Source organism: Anolis sagrei, chromosome 13 (genome assembly GCF_037176765.1).
Source record: "Anolis sagrei isolate rAnoSag1 chromosome 13, rAnoSag1.mat, whole genome shotgun sequence".
NCBI classification, from domain to species: Eukaryota; Metazoa; Chordata; class Lepidosauria; order Squamata; family Dactyloidae; genus Anolis; species Anolis sagrei.
This window is the reverse complement of record NC_090033.1, coordinates 16,017,993-16,033,077: the sequence shown is the minus strand read 5'-3', so window position 1 is coordinate 16,033,077 and position 15,085 is coordinate 16,017,993. Positions and strand designations below refer to the sequence as shown.

The 15,085-nt window shown below is 44.1% G+C and overlaps 1 protein-coding gene across 6 annotated transcripts in view; it reads left to right on the top strand.

Annotated features, from left to right (window-relative positions):
- EPHB2 (EPH receptor B2) overlaps positions 1 to 10,592 on the top strand; it is a 143,970-nt gene extending 133,378 nt beyond the window's left edge. For all 6 annotated transcript variants that reach the window (XM_067472831.1, XM_067472830.1, XM_067472829.1 and 3 more), the window contains 3 exons: positions 8,008 to 8,201; positions 8,834 to 8,989; positions 10,319 to 10,592. In XM_067472831.1, coding sequence (XP_067328932.1) covers positions 8,008 to 8,201; positions 8,834 to 8,989; positions 10,319 to 10,427 — 459 coding nt within the window. In that variant the 3' untranslated portion in view covers positions 10,428 to 10,592. The remainder of the gene's footprint in view (positions 1 to 8,007; positions 8,202 to 8,833; positions 8,990 to 10,318) is intronic.
- The last annotated feature ends 4,493 nt before the right edge of the window (positions 10,593 to 15,085 follow it).

Here is a 15,085-nt window from a genome sequence, read left to right as displayed (position 1 = left end):
TTTGCGCTTCGATATTTAAAATAATTACAAAATTTTCCTTTTAAAAAGTTTGATATTTACGAAATTTCGTAAATGGTAAAAAAAATAACGAATCGATTTCCGAAACAATTACGAATCGATTCGTTAATGGCGCACGCGACCGCGAAATACGCTAAAAAACCTCCAAAAACTTCTGAAGCTTCCCTCTCCCTCTGTTGTTGACTGTTGGTGTGATATTATAATTTTTTTTCACTAATTAAACAAAAAAACAAACATAAAACTTGCCCCAGACATGCGGAAAAAATAACGAAACGACCTCAGAACAATAACGAAACGAATACAATAACGAAATACGAAGCATTTACAAAACGTCTTTAAAAATTCATTTTTTTAAAAAATTGCTCCAGAATGGTTTGTTATCGTTTTGTAATTGAAAAAATTAACGAATTATTAACGAATTACGAATTAACGAAATGAAACCGCCCAGCCCTACCGCTGAGTAATCCTTGCCTGAGAAAACGGTAGGAGATTAATGTGGTCACCATATGGAAAATACACAGACACACCAAGTCTGAAACAGCTCCAAATCATTGGGAGGTTAGGTAGTAGGCTTGGGCGGTTTCGTTCGTTAATTTCGTAATTCGTTATTAATTCGTATTTAAATTAGCTTACGATCCAATATTGAGCCATGCAGGAATAGTGTGAGGAGTAAATTAGATTCGAAACAATTTTTTCAATTTATTTCGTAATTTTTTGTAATTGTTTTGTTATTATTTCGAAATTATTTCGTAATTATTTCGTTTTTATTTCGTAATTATTTTCGCATGTCTGGTGCAAGTTTTATAGTTGTTTGTTTTATCACACCAACAGTCAACAACAGAGGGAGAGGGAAGCTTCAGAATTTCCCCCTGTCCCATTTAGAGGTTTTTTTTAGCATATTGCGCAATCGCGTCCGCCATTAACAAATCGATTCGTAATTATACGAAATTTCGTAAATTTCAACATTTTTAAAAGGAAAATTTTGGAATTCTTTTAAAAAATGAAACGCAAGGGCCCCCTAAAAACAAAACAAAATTTTCCGTGGTTACCCAGGCCTATTAGGTAGTAGTAGTAGTAGTAGTAGTAGTAGTAATAATCTATATAAATAAAAATGCAATGTTCGTTTGTGCTATTCACAGAACTCAGAAAACACTGGGGCAATTGACACCAAATTTGGACACTATGTCCCTAACAACCCAACGTATGTTCTCCACTCAAAAAAACCACGAAAACAAAAAGCAGAAAGGACTTCTAAACTGCATGTCCACAAAGGAGAAACTGCATGTCTACCGAGACCCATGGCCACGCCCCCCCTCCTCCTCACGGGGAAACAGCCGGCCATTAAAGCCAGGCGCACGTGCATGGCCGCACACACACACACAAGCGAGTGGAGTGGAGATGGGGGCTTGCCGCATGCAGTCCCTTCTCTTTCCCTCCTATGTCAAGAGAGCAGTCTCCTCCTTCTTTCCCTGTTGGAAGAGGAAAGGGTAGATGAGCAGCAGCAACAGAGCAAGGGAGAAGGGGAGGAGGAGGAGGAGGAGGAGGAAGAGGCGAGGAAGGTCCACAGTGCTTGAATGAAGGACCTTCCTTCTCTCCCTCACTCCGTTCCCTTTTTTCCTCCCCTTCCTTCCTTCCTTCCTTCCTTCCTTCCTTCTTTTCTTTCCTTTTCTTCTTTCCTTCTCCTTCCTTTCCTTCTTTCCCTCCTTCCCTTCCTTCCTGTTCCTCCTTCCTTCTTCCTTTCCTTCTTTTCCTTCCTCCCTCCCTTTCCTTCTGCTTTCCCTTTCTTCATTTCCTTCCCCTTTATTTCCTTCCCTCCCTCCTTTCTTCATCCCCCTCCTTTCTTTCCCTCCTTCCTTCCTCCTTCTTTCCTTCTCCTCCCTCCCTCCCTCCCTTCCTGTCCCTCCTTTTTTTCCTTCCTTCCCTTCTTTCCCTCCTTCCCTTTCTTTTTCTTTCTTTCCTGTCCTTCCTTCTTCCTTTCCTTCTTTTCCTCCCTCCCTCCCTTTCCTCCTTCTTTCCCTTTCTTCATTTCCTTCCCCTTCATTTCCTTCCCTCCCTCCTTTCTTCATCCCCTCCCTTCTTTCCCTCCTTCCTTTCTTAATGTCTTAAACCTACACCTCTTGATGAACTCTCATTGAATGAAATGTGGAGAATACTCATAGGATGTCTTAACCCTACACCTTTTGATAAACTCTCATTGAATGAAACATGCAGAATAATCACAGGAAGTCTTAAACCTACACCTCTTGATAAACTCATTGAACGAAACATGCAGAATAATCACAGGATGTCTTAAACCTACACCTCTTGATAAACTCTCATTGAATAAAACATGCAGAATAATCACAGGATGTCTTAAACCTACACCTCTTGATAAACTCATTGAATGAAACATGCAGAATAATCACAGGAAGTCTTAAACCTACACCTCTTGATAAACTCTCATTGAATGAAGCATGCAGAATAATCACAGGATGTCTTAAACCTACACCTCTTGATAAACTCTCATTGAATGAAACATGCAGAATAATCACAGAATGCCTTAAACCTACACCTCTTGATATACTCTCATTGAATGAAACATGCAGAATAATCACAGGATGTCTTAAACCTACACCTCTTGATAAACTCTCATTGAATGAAACATGCAGAATAATCACAGGATGTCTTAAACCTACACCTCTTGATAAACTCTCATTGAATGAAACATGCAGAATAATCACAGAATGCCTTAAACCTACACCTCTTGATAAACTCTCATTGAATGAAACATGCAGAATAATCACAGGATGTCTTAAACCTACACCTCTTGATAAACTCTCATTGAATGAAACATGCAGAATAATCACAGAATGCCTTAAACCTACACCTCTTGATAAACTCTCATTGAATGAACCATGCAGAATAATCACAGGATGTCTTAAACCTACAACTGTTGATAAACTCTCATTGAATGAAACGTGCAGAATAATCACAGGATGTCTTAAACCTACACCTCTTGATATACTCTCATTGAATGAAACATGCAGAATAATCACAGGATGTCTTAAACCTACACCTCTTGATATACTCTCATTGAATGAAACATGCAGAATAATCACAGAATGCCTTAAACCGACACCTCTTGATAAACTCTCATTGAATGAAACGTGCAGAATAATCACAGGATGTCTTAAACCTACACCTCTTGATAAACTCTCATTGAATGAAACATGAAGAATAATCACAGGATGTCTTAAACCTACACCTCTTGATAAACTCTCATTGAATGAAACATGCAGAATAATCACAGAATGCCTTAAACCTACACCTCTTGATAAACTCTCATTGAATGAGAGCAAGAGTATCCCTCTGGGCAGCTAAACCAGGAAATCCTGACTGGATGACCCCCCACAAGAGAGGGTCTTCCTCCAGGGGCAAACCAAGAATGGGCAACCTGGAGGTCCCTCAACAGAAGCGGAATGGGCAGATCAAAAGGCAACCTGACAAAATGGCACTACTGAAAAGAATCCCACACCTTGTGTAACTGTGGAGTAGAACAGACAACTCAACATCTGTATGCTTGTCCATTGTGCCCTACCTCATGTACAGAGGAGGAATTATTGGAGGCTACAGACAATGCCCGTTTTTGGTCAAAAGATATTAAGCCACATGCATTCATTCTATTTTTATTGGTTTTATACTAATTTATGCAATTCTTTTGATACGAAAAAATAATAAACTAATTGTTTAAAAAAGGATCTGGAAATGACCCACATGTTGGTGTTCTGGTTTTGGAGCCCATGGGTTGTTTCCATTCCCAGCTTCATTTCTGACTTCTGCCCCTCTCCAAACAGCAGATTCTCACCGTCTTGCTCATACTACGGCCCACCCTCTCCTTGCCCTGGAGCATCCCACCTCGAAAGCTGTTGCTGCCTCATTGGCGCAGCGCTTCTGGGCAACGGGGTCGTGCTCCTTGCCGATTAGCCTTCTTGGCCCCGGCTGTGAACATTAGCAGAGCCGCTGACATCTCTTTCAGGAAAGGAAGGAGCTCCCCAAGGCCATTGCAGCGGGGGATGCAGTGACAGGTTTTTTTGCAGGCGCATCATGCGCATGCACACATCTCATTTTGGCAGCACAAAGACCAGCTGCCAGTTGCTAAGCGCATGGGCAAGCCGGCAGCATTTTCTTCCAACACAAGGACTTTTGGACTTTAGGAGAGCTGATTTCCGAAAAATGAAGGAAACACTGAGCAGCATTCCGTGGACACAGATACTAAAAGACAAGGGAGTTACAGATGGATGGGAATTTCTCAAGAGTGAAATACTCAAGGGGCAATTGCAAACCATGCCAACAAAAAGAAAAAATAGGACAAGTGCAAAGAAGCCAGAATGGATCTCCAAAGAACTTCTAACTGTGCTAAGACATAAAAGAGACATGCACACGAAGTGGAAAAAGGGAGAAATCACCAAAGAAGAATTCAAACAAATAGCCAACACCTGTAAGGAAAAGGTCCGCAAGCACAAAACGAGCTCAGGCTTGCCAGGGACATTAAAAACAATAAAAAGGGCTTCTTTTCTTATGTCAGTAGAAAAAAGGAAAAACAAGGAGGCGATAGGGCCTCTTTGAGGAGAAGATGGGGCAATGCTGACAGGGGATGATAGGGAAAAGGCAGAACTACTTAATACCTTCTTTGCCTCGGTCTTCTCACAAAAAGAAAGTCATCTTCAACCTCAGCAAGATGGAGTGGATGAGGGATTAGAGGACATCCAACCCCAAATTGGGAAACAAGTCATCCAGGAATACCTGGCCACTCTAAATGAGTTCAAGTCCCCTTTCAGGGCCAGATCAACTACACCCAAGAGTATTGAAGGAACGAGTGGAAGTAATTTCGGAACCATTGGCAATCATCTTTGAGAGTTCTTGGAGAACGGGAGAAGTTCCAGCAGACTGGAGGAGGGCCAATGTGGTCCCAATCTTCAAGAAGGGAAAAAAGGATGACCTAAACAATGACCAATGTCCGGTCAGCCTCACATCGATACCAGGCAAGATTCTTGAAAAGATTGTCAAGGAAGTGGTTTGCAAACACTTAGAAACAAATGCGGTCATCGCTAATAGTCAACATGGATTTATCAAAAACAAATCATGCCAGACTCATCTGATCTCTTTTTTGATAGAGTTACAAGCTGGGTAGATGCGGGGAATGCCGTGCCAATGGGATTTTGGCCTGCATCAAGAGGAGCATAGTGTCTAGATTTAGGGAAGTCATGCTCCCCATGCTCTATTCCGCTTTGGTTAGACCACACCTGGAATATTGTGTCCAATTCTGGGCACCACTATTCAAGAGAGATATTGACAATTTTGATTGTGAGGTCAGAAGTGGAGTGGGCAGATCAAAAGACAACCTGGCAAAACGGCACGACCTAAAAGAATCCTCCACCTTGTGCAACTGTGGAGCAGAACAGACAACTCTGCATCTCTATGCTTGTCCTCTATGTCCTGCCTCATGTACAGAGGAAGAATGGTTGGAAGCTACAGACAATGCAGTTGCTGTTGCCCGTTTTTGGTCAAAAGATTTTTAGCCACTTGTGTTTTATAATTTATGCAGTGGCTTTGATACAAAATAAATAAATAAATACAAGTATTATTATTATTGTTGTTGTTGTTGTTATACTAGCCATCCCCTGCCATGCATTGCTGTGGCCCACATGGGGGTTCTATGTGGGAGGTTTGGCCCAATTCTATCATTGGTGGGGTTCAGAATGCTCTGTGATTGTAGGTGAACTATAAATCCCAGAAACTACAACTCCCAAATGTCAAGATTCTATGTTCCCCAAACTCCACCAGTGTTCACATTTGGGCATATTGGGTATTCGTGTAGAGTTTGGTCCAGATCCATCACTGTGGTGCCTTGATGTAGGTGAACTACAACTCCAAAACCAAAGGATACTGCCCACCAAACCCTTCCAGTATTTTCTGTTGGTCATGGGAGAACCATGTGCCAAGACTCATTTAAATCCATCGTTGGTGGAGTTCAGAATGCTCTTTGATTGTAGGTGAACTATAAATCCCAGCAACTACAACTCCCAAATGACAAAATCATAATTTTTTGAGTGATGGTCACTCCTTGTGTTGTGAGACGTTTTGTTGCCAAATTTGGTGTGATTTCGTTCATTGGTTCTTTTGTTTTTAAGGTACTCATGACGCACAGAGCATTTATATATATATAGATATAAATCCCAGCAACTACAACTCCCAAATGACAAAATCATAATTTTTTGAGTGATGGTCACTCCTTGTGTTGTGAGACATTTTGTTGCCAAATTTGATGTGATTTCGTTCACTGGTTCTTTTGTTTTTAAGGTACTCATGACGCACAGAGCATTTTTATATATATAGATATAAATCCCAGCAACTACAACTCCCAAATGACAAAATCATATTTTTTGAGTGATGGTCACTCCTTGTGTTGTGAGACGTTTGGTTGCCAAATTTGGTGTGATTTCGTTCACTGGTTCTTTTGTTTTTAAGGTACTTGTGCACTGAGCATTTTTATATATATAGATAATTGGTTAACAGGGTCCTTCTCGGAAAGCAACCGGGTGGCGGCCTTCCAAGAATTTGTAGGTGAACTATAAATCCCAGCAACTACAACTCCCAAATGACAAAATCATAATTTTTTGAGTGATGGCCACTCCTTGTGTTGTGAGACGTTTTGTTGCCAAATTTGGTGTGATTTCGTTCACAGGTTCTTTTGTTTTTAAGGTACTCATGACGCACAGAGCATTTTTTATATATATAGATATAAATCCCAGCAACTACAACTCCCAAATGACAAAATCATATTTTTTGAGTGATGGTCACTCCTTGTGTTGTGAGACGTTTGGTTGCCAAATTGTGATTTCGTTCACTGGTTCTTTTGTTTTTAAGGTACTTATGCACTGAGCATTTTTATATATATAGATAATTGGTTAACAGGGTCCTTCTCGGAAAGCAACCAGACGGCGGCCTTCCAAGAATTTGTAGGTGAACTATAAATCCCAGCAACTACAACTCCCAAATGACAAAATCATAATTTTTTGAGTGATGGCCACTCCTTGTGTTGTGAGACGTTTGGTTGCCAAATTTGATGTGATTTCGTTCACTGGTTCTTTTGTTTTTAAGGTACTCATGACGCACAGAGCATTTTTATATATATAGATATAAATCCCAGCAACTACAACTCCCAAATGACAAAATCATAATTTTTGAGTGATGGTCACTCCTTGTGTTGTGAGACGTTTTGTTGCCAAATTTGGTGTGATTTCGTTCACTGGTTCTTTTGTTTTTAAGGTACTTATGCACTGAGCATTTTTATATATATAGATAATTGGTTAACAGGGTCCTTCTCGGAAAGCAACCAGACGGCGGCCTTCCAAGAATTTGTAGGTGAACTATAAATCCCAGCAACTACAACTCCCAAATGACAAAATCATAATTTTTTGAGTGATGGTCACTCCTTGTGTTGTGCGACGTTTTGTTGCCAAATTTGGTGTGATTTCGTTCACTGGTTCTTTTGTTTTTAAGGTACTTATGCACTGAGCATTTTTATATATATAGATAATTGGTTAACAGGGTCCTTCTCGGAAAGCAACCGGACGGCAGCCTTCCAAGAATTTGTAGGTGAACTATAAATCCCAGCAACTACAACTCCCAAATGACAAAATCATAATTTTTTGAGTGATGCTCACTCCTTGACTTGTGAGACGTTTTGTTGCCAAATTTGGTGTGATTTCGTTCATTGGTTGTTTTGTTTTTAAGGTACTCATGATTTTCAAGCCATGGGTTATGGAATCAATGAGTACTGATCGATGAGCCTAGGATTCTGATGGTCCTTTGTATACCTTGTATACTTAACACATTTATCACCAAAGGTCTGGAGGTACACAAATCAGTGGATAGTTATGTCCCGGTGACAGCACGCATTTAGGAAGGGAAAATGAGGCTGTTTCATCATTCTCCTTTCTCATACAGGTTATCAACGCCATTGAACAGGATTACCGGTTGCCCCCGCCCATGGACTGCCCCAGCGCCTTACACCAGCTCATGTTGGACTGCTGGCAGAAGGACCGCAACCATCGGCCCAAATTTGGACAGATTGTCAACACTTTAGACAAGATGATCCGGAACCCAAACAGCTTGAAAGCCATGGCCCCACTCTCCTCTGGGTAGGGAAGAAGTTATCCGGGTTCTGGAGGGCGATGGGATGTGTGAAACTTCATTTGTAATTAGTAGGGCTGTGTGATCAATGAAAAATATGTTTCAAAACTCATTACAACATTAGGGGGTGCCAGTGTTTCGCTTCTAAAGTGTTTCTAAAGTATGAAATTTTGTGACTATAACAAGAGTAGCGAAATTTCATATAAGCCGAAGAGGGTTTTTTCGGCTCAAAAATGGGTTGAAAAACTCAGCTTATCTTCGAGTGTATATGGTACCAGCTCATAGTTATTAGGGCTGGGCGGTTTCGTTCGTGAATTTCGTAATTCGTTATTAATTCGTATTTAAATTCGCTTACGATCCGATATTGAGCCATGAACTCACGACCTCTCGCTCAGTAGAGATTTAATGCAGCTGGCTACTAAGAACTCCGGTTCTTAGTAGCCAGCTGCATTAAATCTCTACTGAGCGAGAGGTCGTGAGTTCGAAGCCGAATTTCGTCCGAATTTCACGGAAGCTCCATGAAATAATATGCGGGTAACCAGCTCCCACTTGTCAGGTTCTCCATAACATTGGCAAGGAGAAGGAGCTGGCCCACCTGAATTGACTCCGCCTCCCATTTTGGGGGGGGATTCTCTTCCAGGATTAACCTGCCTTTACTCGACCGCACGATCCCAGATTATTCCAGCTTCAACACCGTCGACGAATGGCTCGAAGCCATCAAAATGGGACACTACAAGGAAAACTTCGCCAACGGTGGCTTCACCAACTTCGACACGGTCTCCCAGATGACTATGGAGTAAGTTATCAGACAATTGATTATTGAATGTAAAATTTGGAGAAAAAAATTCTATTCCTCTTTGGAAAGCGTTATATCCTATTTAGTAGGCTTGGGTAACAACGGAAAAAATTGTTTCTAAACTCGTTTTGTTTTTAGGGGTCCATTGCATTTCATTTTTTTAAAGAATTCTGAAATTTTCCTTTTAAAAATTTCAAAATTTACGAAATTTCGTATAATTACGAATCGATTCATTAATGGCAGACGCGATTGCGCCATTCTCTCCCCTCTGTTATTTAACATTTATATGTGACCACTTGCTCAGCTGGTTCAAGGTTTTGGGCTGGAGTGTGACCAGTACGCCGATGACACTCAGCTGGTGCTGAAGATGGAAGGCCAACCAGACTCTGTACCCGATTGTTTCCATCAGTTCCTCGAGGCCGTTACTGGATGGCTGCATGCCAGCAGGTTGAGGGTGAATCCAGCAAAGACGGAGATCCTATGGCTGGGTGGGGACATCCAGCTGCCTACCCTGGATGGCGAGGCGCTACGCCCGTCATCGTTGGTCAAGAGTTTGGGAGTCCTTTTGGACCCTCTGCTGATGATGGAGGCCGTGAGCAGAACTGCCTTCTTTCATCTGCGGCAGGCTAGACGGCTGGCCACCTCCCTGTCCAGGGACGACCTAGCTATGGTGATCCAGGCCATGGTCATCTCAAGACTGGACTACTGTAATGCCCTCTACATTGGCCTTCCTCTGTCAGTGATCCGGAAGCTCAAGTTGGTACAAAATGCAGCTGCTCGGCTTCCGATGAGATGCCACATAACACCAATCTTACTACCAATTGAGCACCAGATCACTTTCAAAGGGATGGTACTCACCTTTAAGGCCTTGCATGGTCTGGGGCCAATGTATCCGAGGGACCTTCTCACCCCCTACCAACCCCAGTGATCCCTCCGTTCTGAGGACCAAGATCTATTGGAAGTCCCCAGTGTCAAGACCTTGCGTCTAACAGCAACCAGACGCAGAGCCTTCACAGCAGTGGCATCATCACTCTGGAATACTCTGCCACCTGAAGTCCGTGCCTTGTGGAACTTACCAACTTTCCGCAGGGCATGTAAGACATACCTGTTTCGACAGGCTTTTGACTTTTGATATCGCTGTTTTTAAATTGTTTTAAATTATTTTTAAATTGTGTTAGATTTTAGTCTGTTCTTGTAAGCCGCTCCGAGCCCCAGGGGAGTGGCGGCATATAAGTTTGAATAATAAATAAATAAATAAACAAACAAACATGAATTTAATCCGACCTTGCTAACTTTCCTCTCTTCTTTTCCTTCTTTTTCCGCTCCCAGGGACATCCTACGGGTCGGGGTCACGCTCGCCGGGCACCAGAAGAAAATCCTCAACAGTATCCAGGTGATGAGAGCCCAAATGAACCAGATCCAATCGGTGGAGGTTTGAGAAAGCGATCCTGACCCACGCTTCATCCTCGAGGCCCACTCCTGTTTTGTCCCTGTGTGTCCCGGCTCTTGGAGGGCCTTGCATTCCCCGCTTCCCGACAAGAGACGGCGGCGACAGGGAAGGGACGGCCCCAGAGCAAAGTTGCTGCGGACTTGAAGAATCCCCCCCCAAAAAAGGGGGGCAAAAGGGAATGGTGATGACGACTCTTATTTAGAAAGATTTTTTTTTATTATTATTATAAAAAGGAACACGGAACGGAACTGCAATGGCTTTTGCTCGAAGGGCTTTGATGAAACACATGATGCGGGGAAGGACCTGGAGTGGACCGGAAACGTTTTGGTGGCGTGCTTGGGTGGCGGTTTGCCAAACTGCATGTCCTTCTGAGCCTGGCAGGGCATGCCTCCCCCTTTCTGCAAATTGGGGGGGAAATGACAGGAAAGATAACTTTCCCCACAAAGTGGGTACGGCGTGTCTCGTTAGGACGGGACTGCCGCGGTTTTGTAAACTCATTTTTCCACGGAAAGACTGGAATCGGAAGCAGACGCCTCCCTCCTCCTCTGCCTCTACTCGCTCCCTCTTGCTCCTCGTTGTCGAGGGACTTTGGTTGAATTTCTACTCGTTTGCACTGGGACGGTTTCGAGGAGCGGCGCTTCCCGGAGGCTCCGCTCCCTGCAACTCCCCAGCGGTGGCTCCTACATATCATTATGCACAAGACTTTTCACCAGACCTCACGGCTCTGACATCTTGCCCCTCCCTGAGTGCCATGCAGTATGTTGTAGAGTCGATGTGCATTCCCGTTGGGTTCCATCTTTTTCTACTTTGTTTACATGGGTCATGGGCGTTGGGGGGAGGGCTGCGGCGGGGTGAATTTCCCCCCCATTTCCTTCTTTGTTTGGGTAGAAGGGATTTTTGTTTGTTTGTTACAAAAGCAGGATGACATTTCCGAATCCGTTGCTTCCCATAGATACTCTCCAGTTTCCACAAAAATCCTTGGACCAGGCTTCCTTCTAAGTCCCTTTCCCTCCTCTCCAAGGAATTTCTGTGAGGTGGTGGGCTTGGACTTAGGAATCAGTTCCTTTCCTTTCACGAGTGGGAAATAGACCATAAAAGCTCTCAGAAAATGAAGGCCAACTGGAAGTGGAGCACACAGAGCAAGAGGGTCGGACCGCGGAGACACCTTGCAGATGTAGAGCCATGCATGATCAGATATCACCTATGATGATGATCCATCTAATACTCACTCAACCTTTCGTCTTGGAGAAACAAGGGCAATATGTCAGAAGAGGGCTCCGTAGGCTTCTCAGGATCAGACTATGGCAACAGCCTGAAATCCAGAAGCCACACTAGATGTTCCTCCTGGTCTCGTTCTGCCACTTGACTTGGCTTCTTCTCCTCATCATGGATGTCAGGCTTAACTTGCTAAGCTTGAGCATTGTTCAGTGCAAGATGGACTCTTGCTTTGATCTTGTAAAGGTTGGGGACACAGAGAAAGTTCTGAGCGGTTCGAGGAGAAATATGGCGAAAGGGTGGAGATATCAATGTAGTAGGCTTGGGTAACAACGGAAAAAATTTGTTTCTAAACTCGTTTCGTTTTTAGGGGTCCATCGCGTTTCGTTTTTTTTAAGAATTCTGAAATTTTCCTTTTAAAAATTTCGAAATTTACGAAATTTCGTAGAATTACGAATCGATTCGTTAATGGCGGACGCAATTGCGCAATATGCTAAAAAAACCTCCAAATGGGACAGGGGGAACTTCTGAAGCTTCCCTCTCCCTCTGTTGTTGACTGTTGGTGTGATAAAAGAAACAACAACTATAAAACTTGCACCAGACATGCGAAAATAATTACAAAATAATTACGAAACAATTTTGAACCAATTACGAAACAATTACGAAATACATTAAAAAAAATTGTTTCAAATCTAATTTACTCCTCACACTATTCCTGCATGGCTCAATAGCAGATCGTAAGCTAATTTAAATACGAATTAATAACGAATTACGAAATTAACGAACGAAACCGCCCAGCCCTACTCCATAGGCTTCTCAGGATCAGACTATGGCAACAGCCTGAAATCCCGAAGCCACATTAGATGTTCCTCCTGGTCTCGTTCTGCCACTTGACTTGGCTACTTCTCCTCATCTTGCTTTGGACTCTTGCTTTGATCTTGTAAAGGTTGGGGACACAGAGAAAGTTCTGAGCGGTTCGAGGAGAAATATGGCAAAAGGGTGGAGATATCAATGTAGCTCCTCAGCTACACGGGACGATGGCTCCTAGCAGTTCCAATAGAAGTTGAAGATTGGACAAACGTCTGGTTCAGATAACACTATGTCACTAAACTTGAAAAAAATCTGTTCCTGGTTTGAAAGTGTTATTTCCCATTTAATTATGTGGTCCTTCCTTTGAAAGTAGATGTTCTACTCCAGAAACAATCATATCCTTCAGTCTAGGGCACTTCATTTGTAATCTCCCTTAGACCTCAAAACACAAAGTTTGGCAGTATAATCAGCTTTTTCCATGTTTTTATGAGGAAATGACATTGATAACCCAGGAACAGACAATTGTGTTATGTAGTGTAATAGGGGGAAACCATGGTTTTCCACGATGTGTATGGAAAGCGGTGGTCCTCAACCTTGCATGCTTCTTTCTATTTCAAATGAGGACAAAACGGATTTTAAAGACAAGAGTTCCAGTACAGGAGCATCATTTGAACCCACAGTTTGCTTTTCTCCGGATTGTTCACCGAGTAGAAAACCACAAATTCCTTTCGTTTCCGAACCAGACACATTGAGACTGAGGTCCAACCTTTCATGGACCACCCAAGAAAAGGTCAATAAAGTACATGTTGCCTTTTCAGGTCTTCTATCCCTTTTTCTCACCCAACATGGAGGCTTGGATGCCATGAAAGTGGTTGACATCCCAGATCATTGTAAGCAGCCCGTGCTTCGCTTAGCTGCGCTGTTGCAGTAGGACACCCTTATTCTGTAGGCAATGCCTATGGAAGGGGACAGCCAGGGGCGGCTCGTCCATTACGCGAAGTAAGCGGTCGCAGAACACTTTTTTTTGCCAGGGGCGCAGAGGCGCCTCTGTAAATGCCTCTCGACCGCCACTTGAGGAGCGCCCCCTCAGCTCACAACAGCCCTAGCAGTCCGGGGGGAGCCTCGGTTTTCTTGCCTTGCTGCCGGGCGATCCTCTTCCCAAAGGGGCCGGGCCCTTGAGCCTTGCCTAACCCCTCTCGTTCCTGCTCCACCTGGCCACTGAGTGCGCCAGCAGAACCGGCGCTCAATTTTTCTCCGCGTTCGATCCCTTCCCCATGACCGGCTCCCTTTCCCGATCCCCCGGCGCTCCACCCGCCTCCTCTCCTCTCCCCAATCCGCGGGTGGGCCAAGGGGCGGAGCCGCCGTGCCTGGCCCACTTCAGGTCCAGAGGCGTGTCTGAAGACCCCAGCGTGCGCACCAAAAGTCGACTCTTCTCCTGACTTTCTCTTCAGCCATTGGGACCAAGAGAGAGAGAGAGAGAGAGAGAGAGACCCTCCGGCTGGAGGTATCTCCCACCTCCGCTCCCTCCTTTGTTTTTGCGCCTACTTTCAGGAAAGGTGGGCATCTCCACCTCTCTCTCTCTCTCTCTCTCTCTCTCTATCTCTCTCTTGGTCCCAATGGCTGAGGAGAAAGTCAGGAGAAGACTTTTGGTGCACACGCCGGGGTCTTTAGGCACGCCTCTGGACCCAAAGCGGGCCAGGCAAGGGAGCAAGTGCAGTTACTGAGATGTATAGTTCACCTTCAATCAAAGAGCATTCTGAACTCCACCAATGGTGGAATTGAACCAAATATGACACACAGAACTCCCACGACGAACAGAAAATATATATCAATGATTGGTTGGGGGGGGGGGCGCCGAAATACTGTTTGTTTACCGTTGAAAATTACCTAGGGCCGCCTCTGGGGACAGCGCATCTCTATGGCAGATTTTGGCCATTCTAGTACCACTCACTGTGCCCTTCCCCAAAACAATGCTCTGCTGGAACTCAGACCTTCGGGCTCCGTTGCTGGCCTTCCACTCAGAGGAAAACTCCGGTTACCTTTGCACTAAAGCTGCCTTCGTCTTTCTTCCCAGTGCAGGCCTACTCTGTTGCTGCTGGCTTCGCTTGAAGTCTCCTTGTGGAGAGAATGGGTACGTAAGTATGCATCACAGTATTATCCCATCCAAGGATGGAGAGACCAGGAACAAATGTGTGGGGCAGTCAAACGACCACCAAATGTGTGGGGCAGCCAAACGGCCACCAACTGCTCAGGGCAGCCAAACAGCCACCGAATGTGTCGGGTACGGAAGCCAACCATCACCAAAAGTAAAACTATGGCCTTGCATATAGTTGTCCTTCGCCTTTCACCTTGTTTGGGCTCCATTGCTGGCCTTCCACTCAGAGGAGAACTCTGGTTACCTTTGCACTAAAGCTGCTCTCGTCTGTCTTCCCAGTGCAGGCCTACTCCGTTGCTGCTGGCTTTTCTTGAAGTCTCCTTGTGGAGATAAAAGGGAGGTATACATAAACATAATAATAATTTGGGGGAGAGAGACCAGGAGGCCACCTTCACCAGCAGAACGACCACCCGCATGCACCCATTTTATCTACCTGATCCATTCCACTGTGACACCGGAGGGCTAT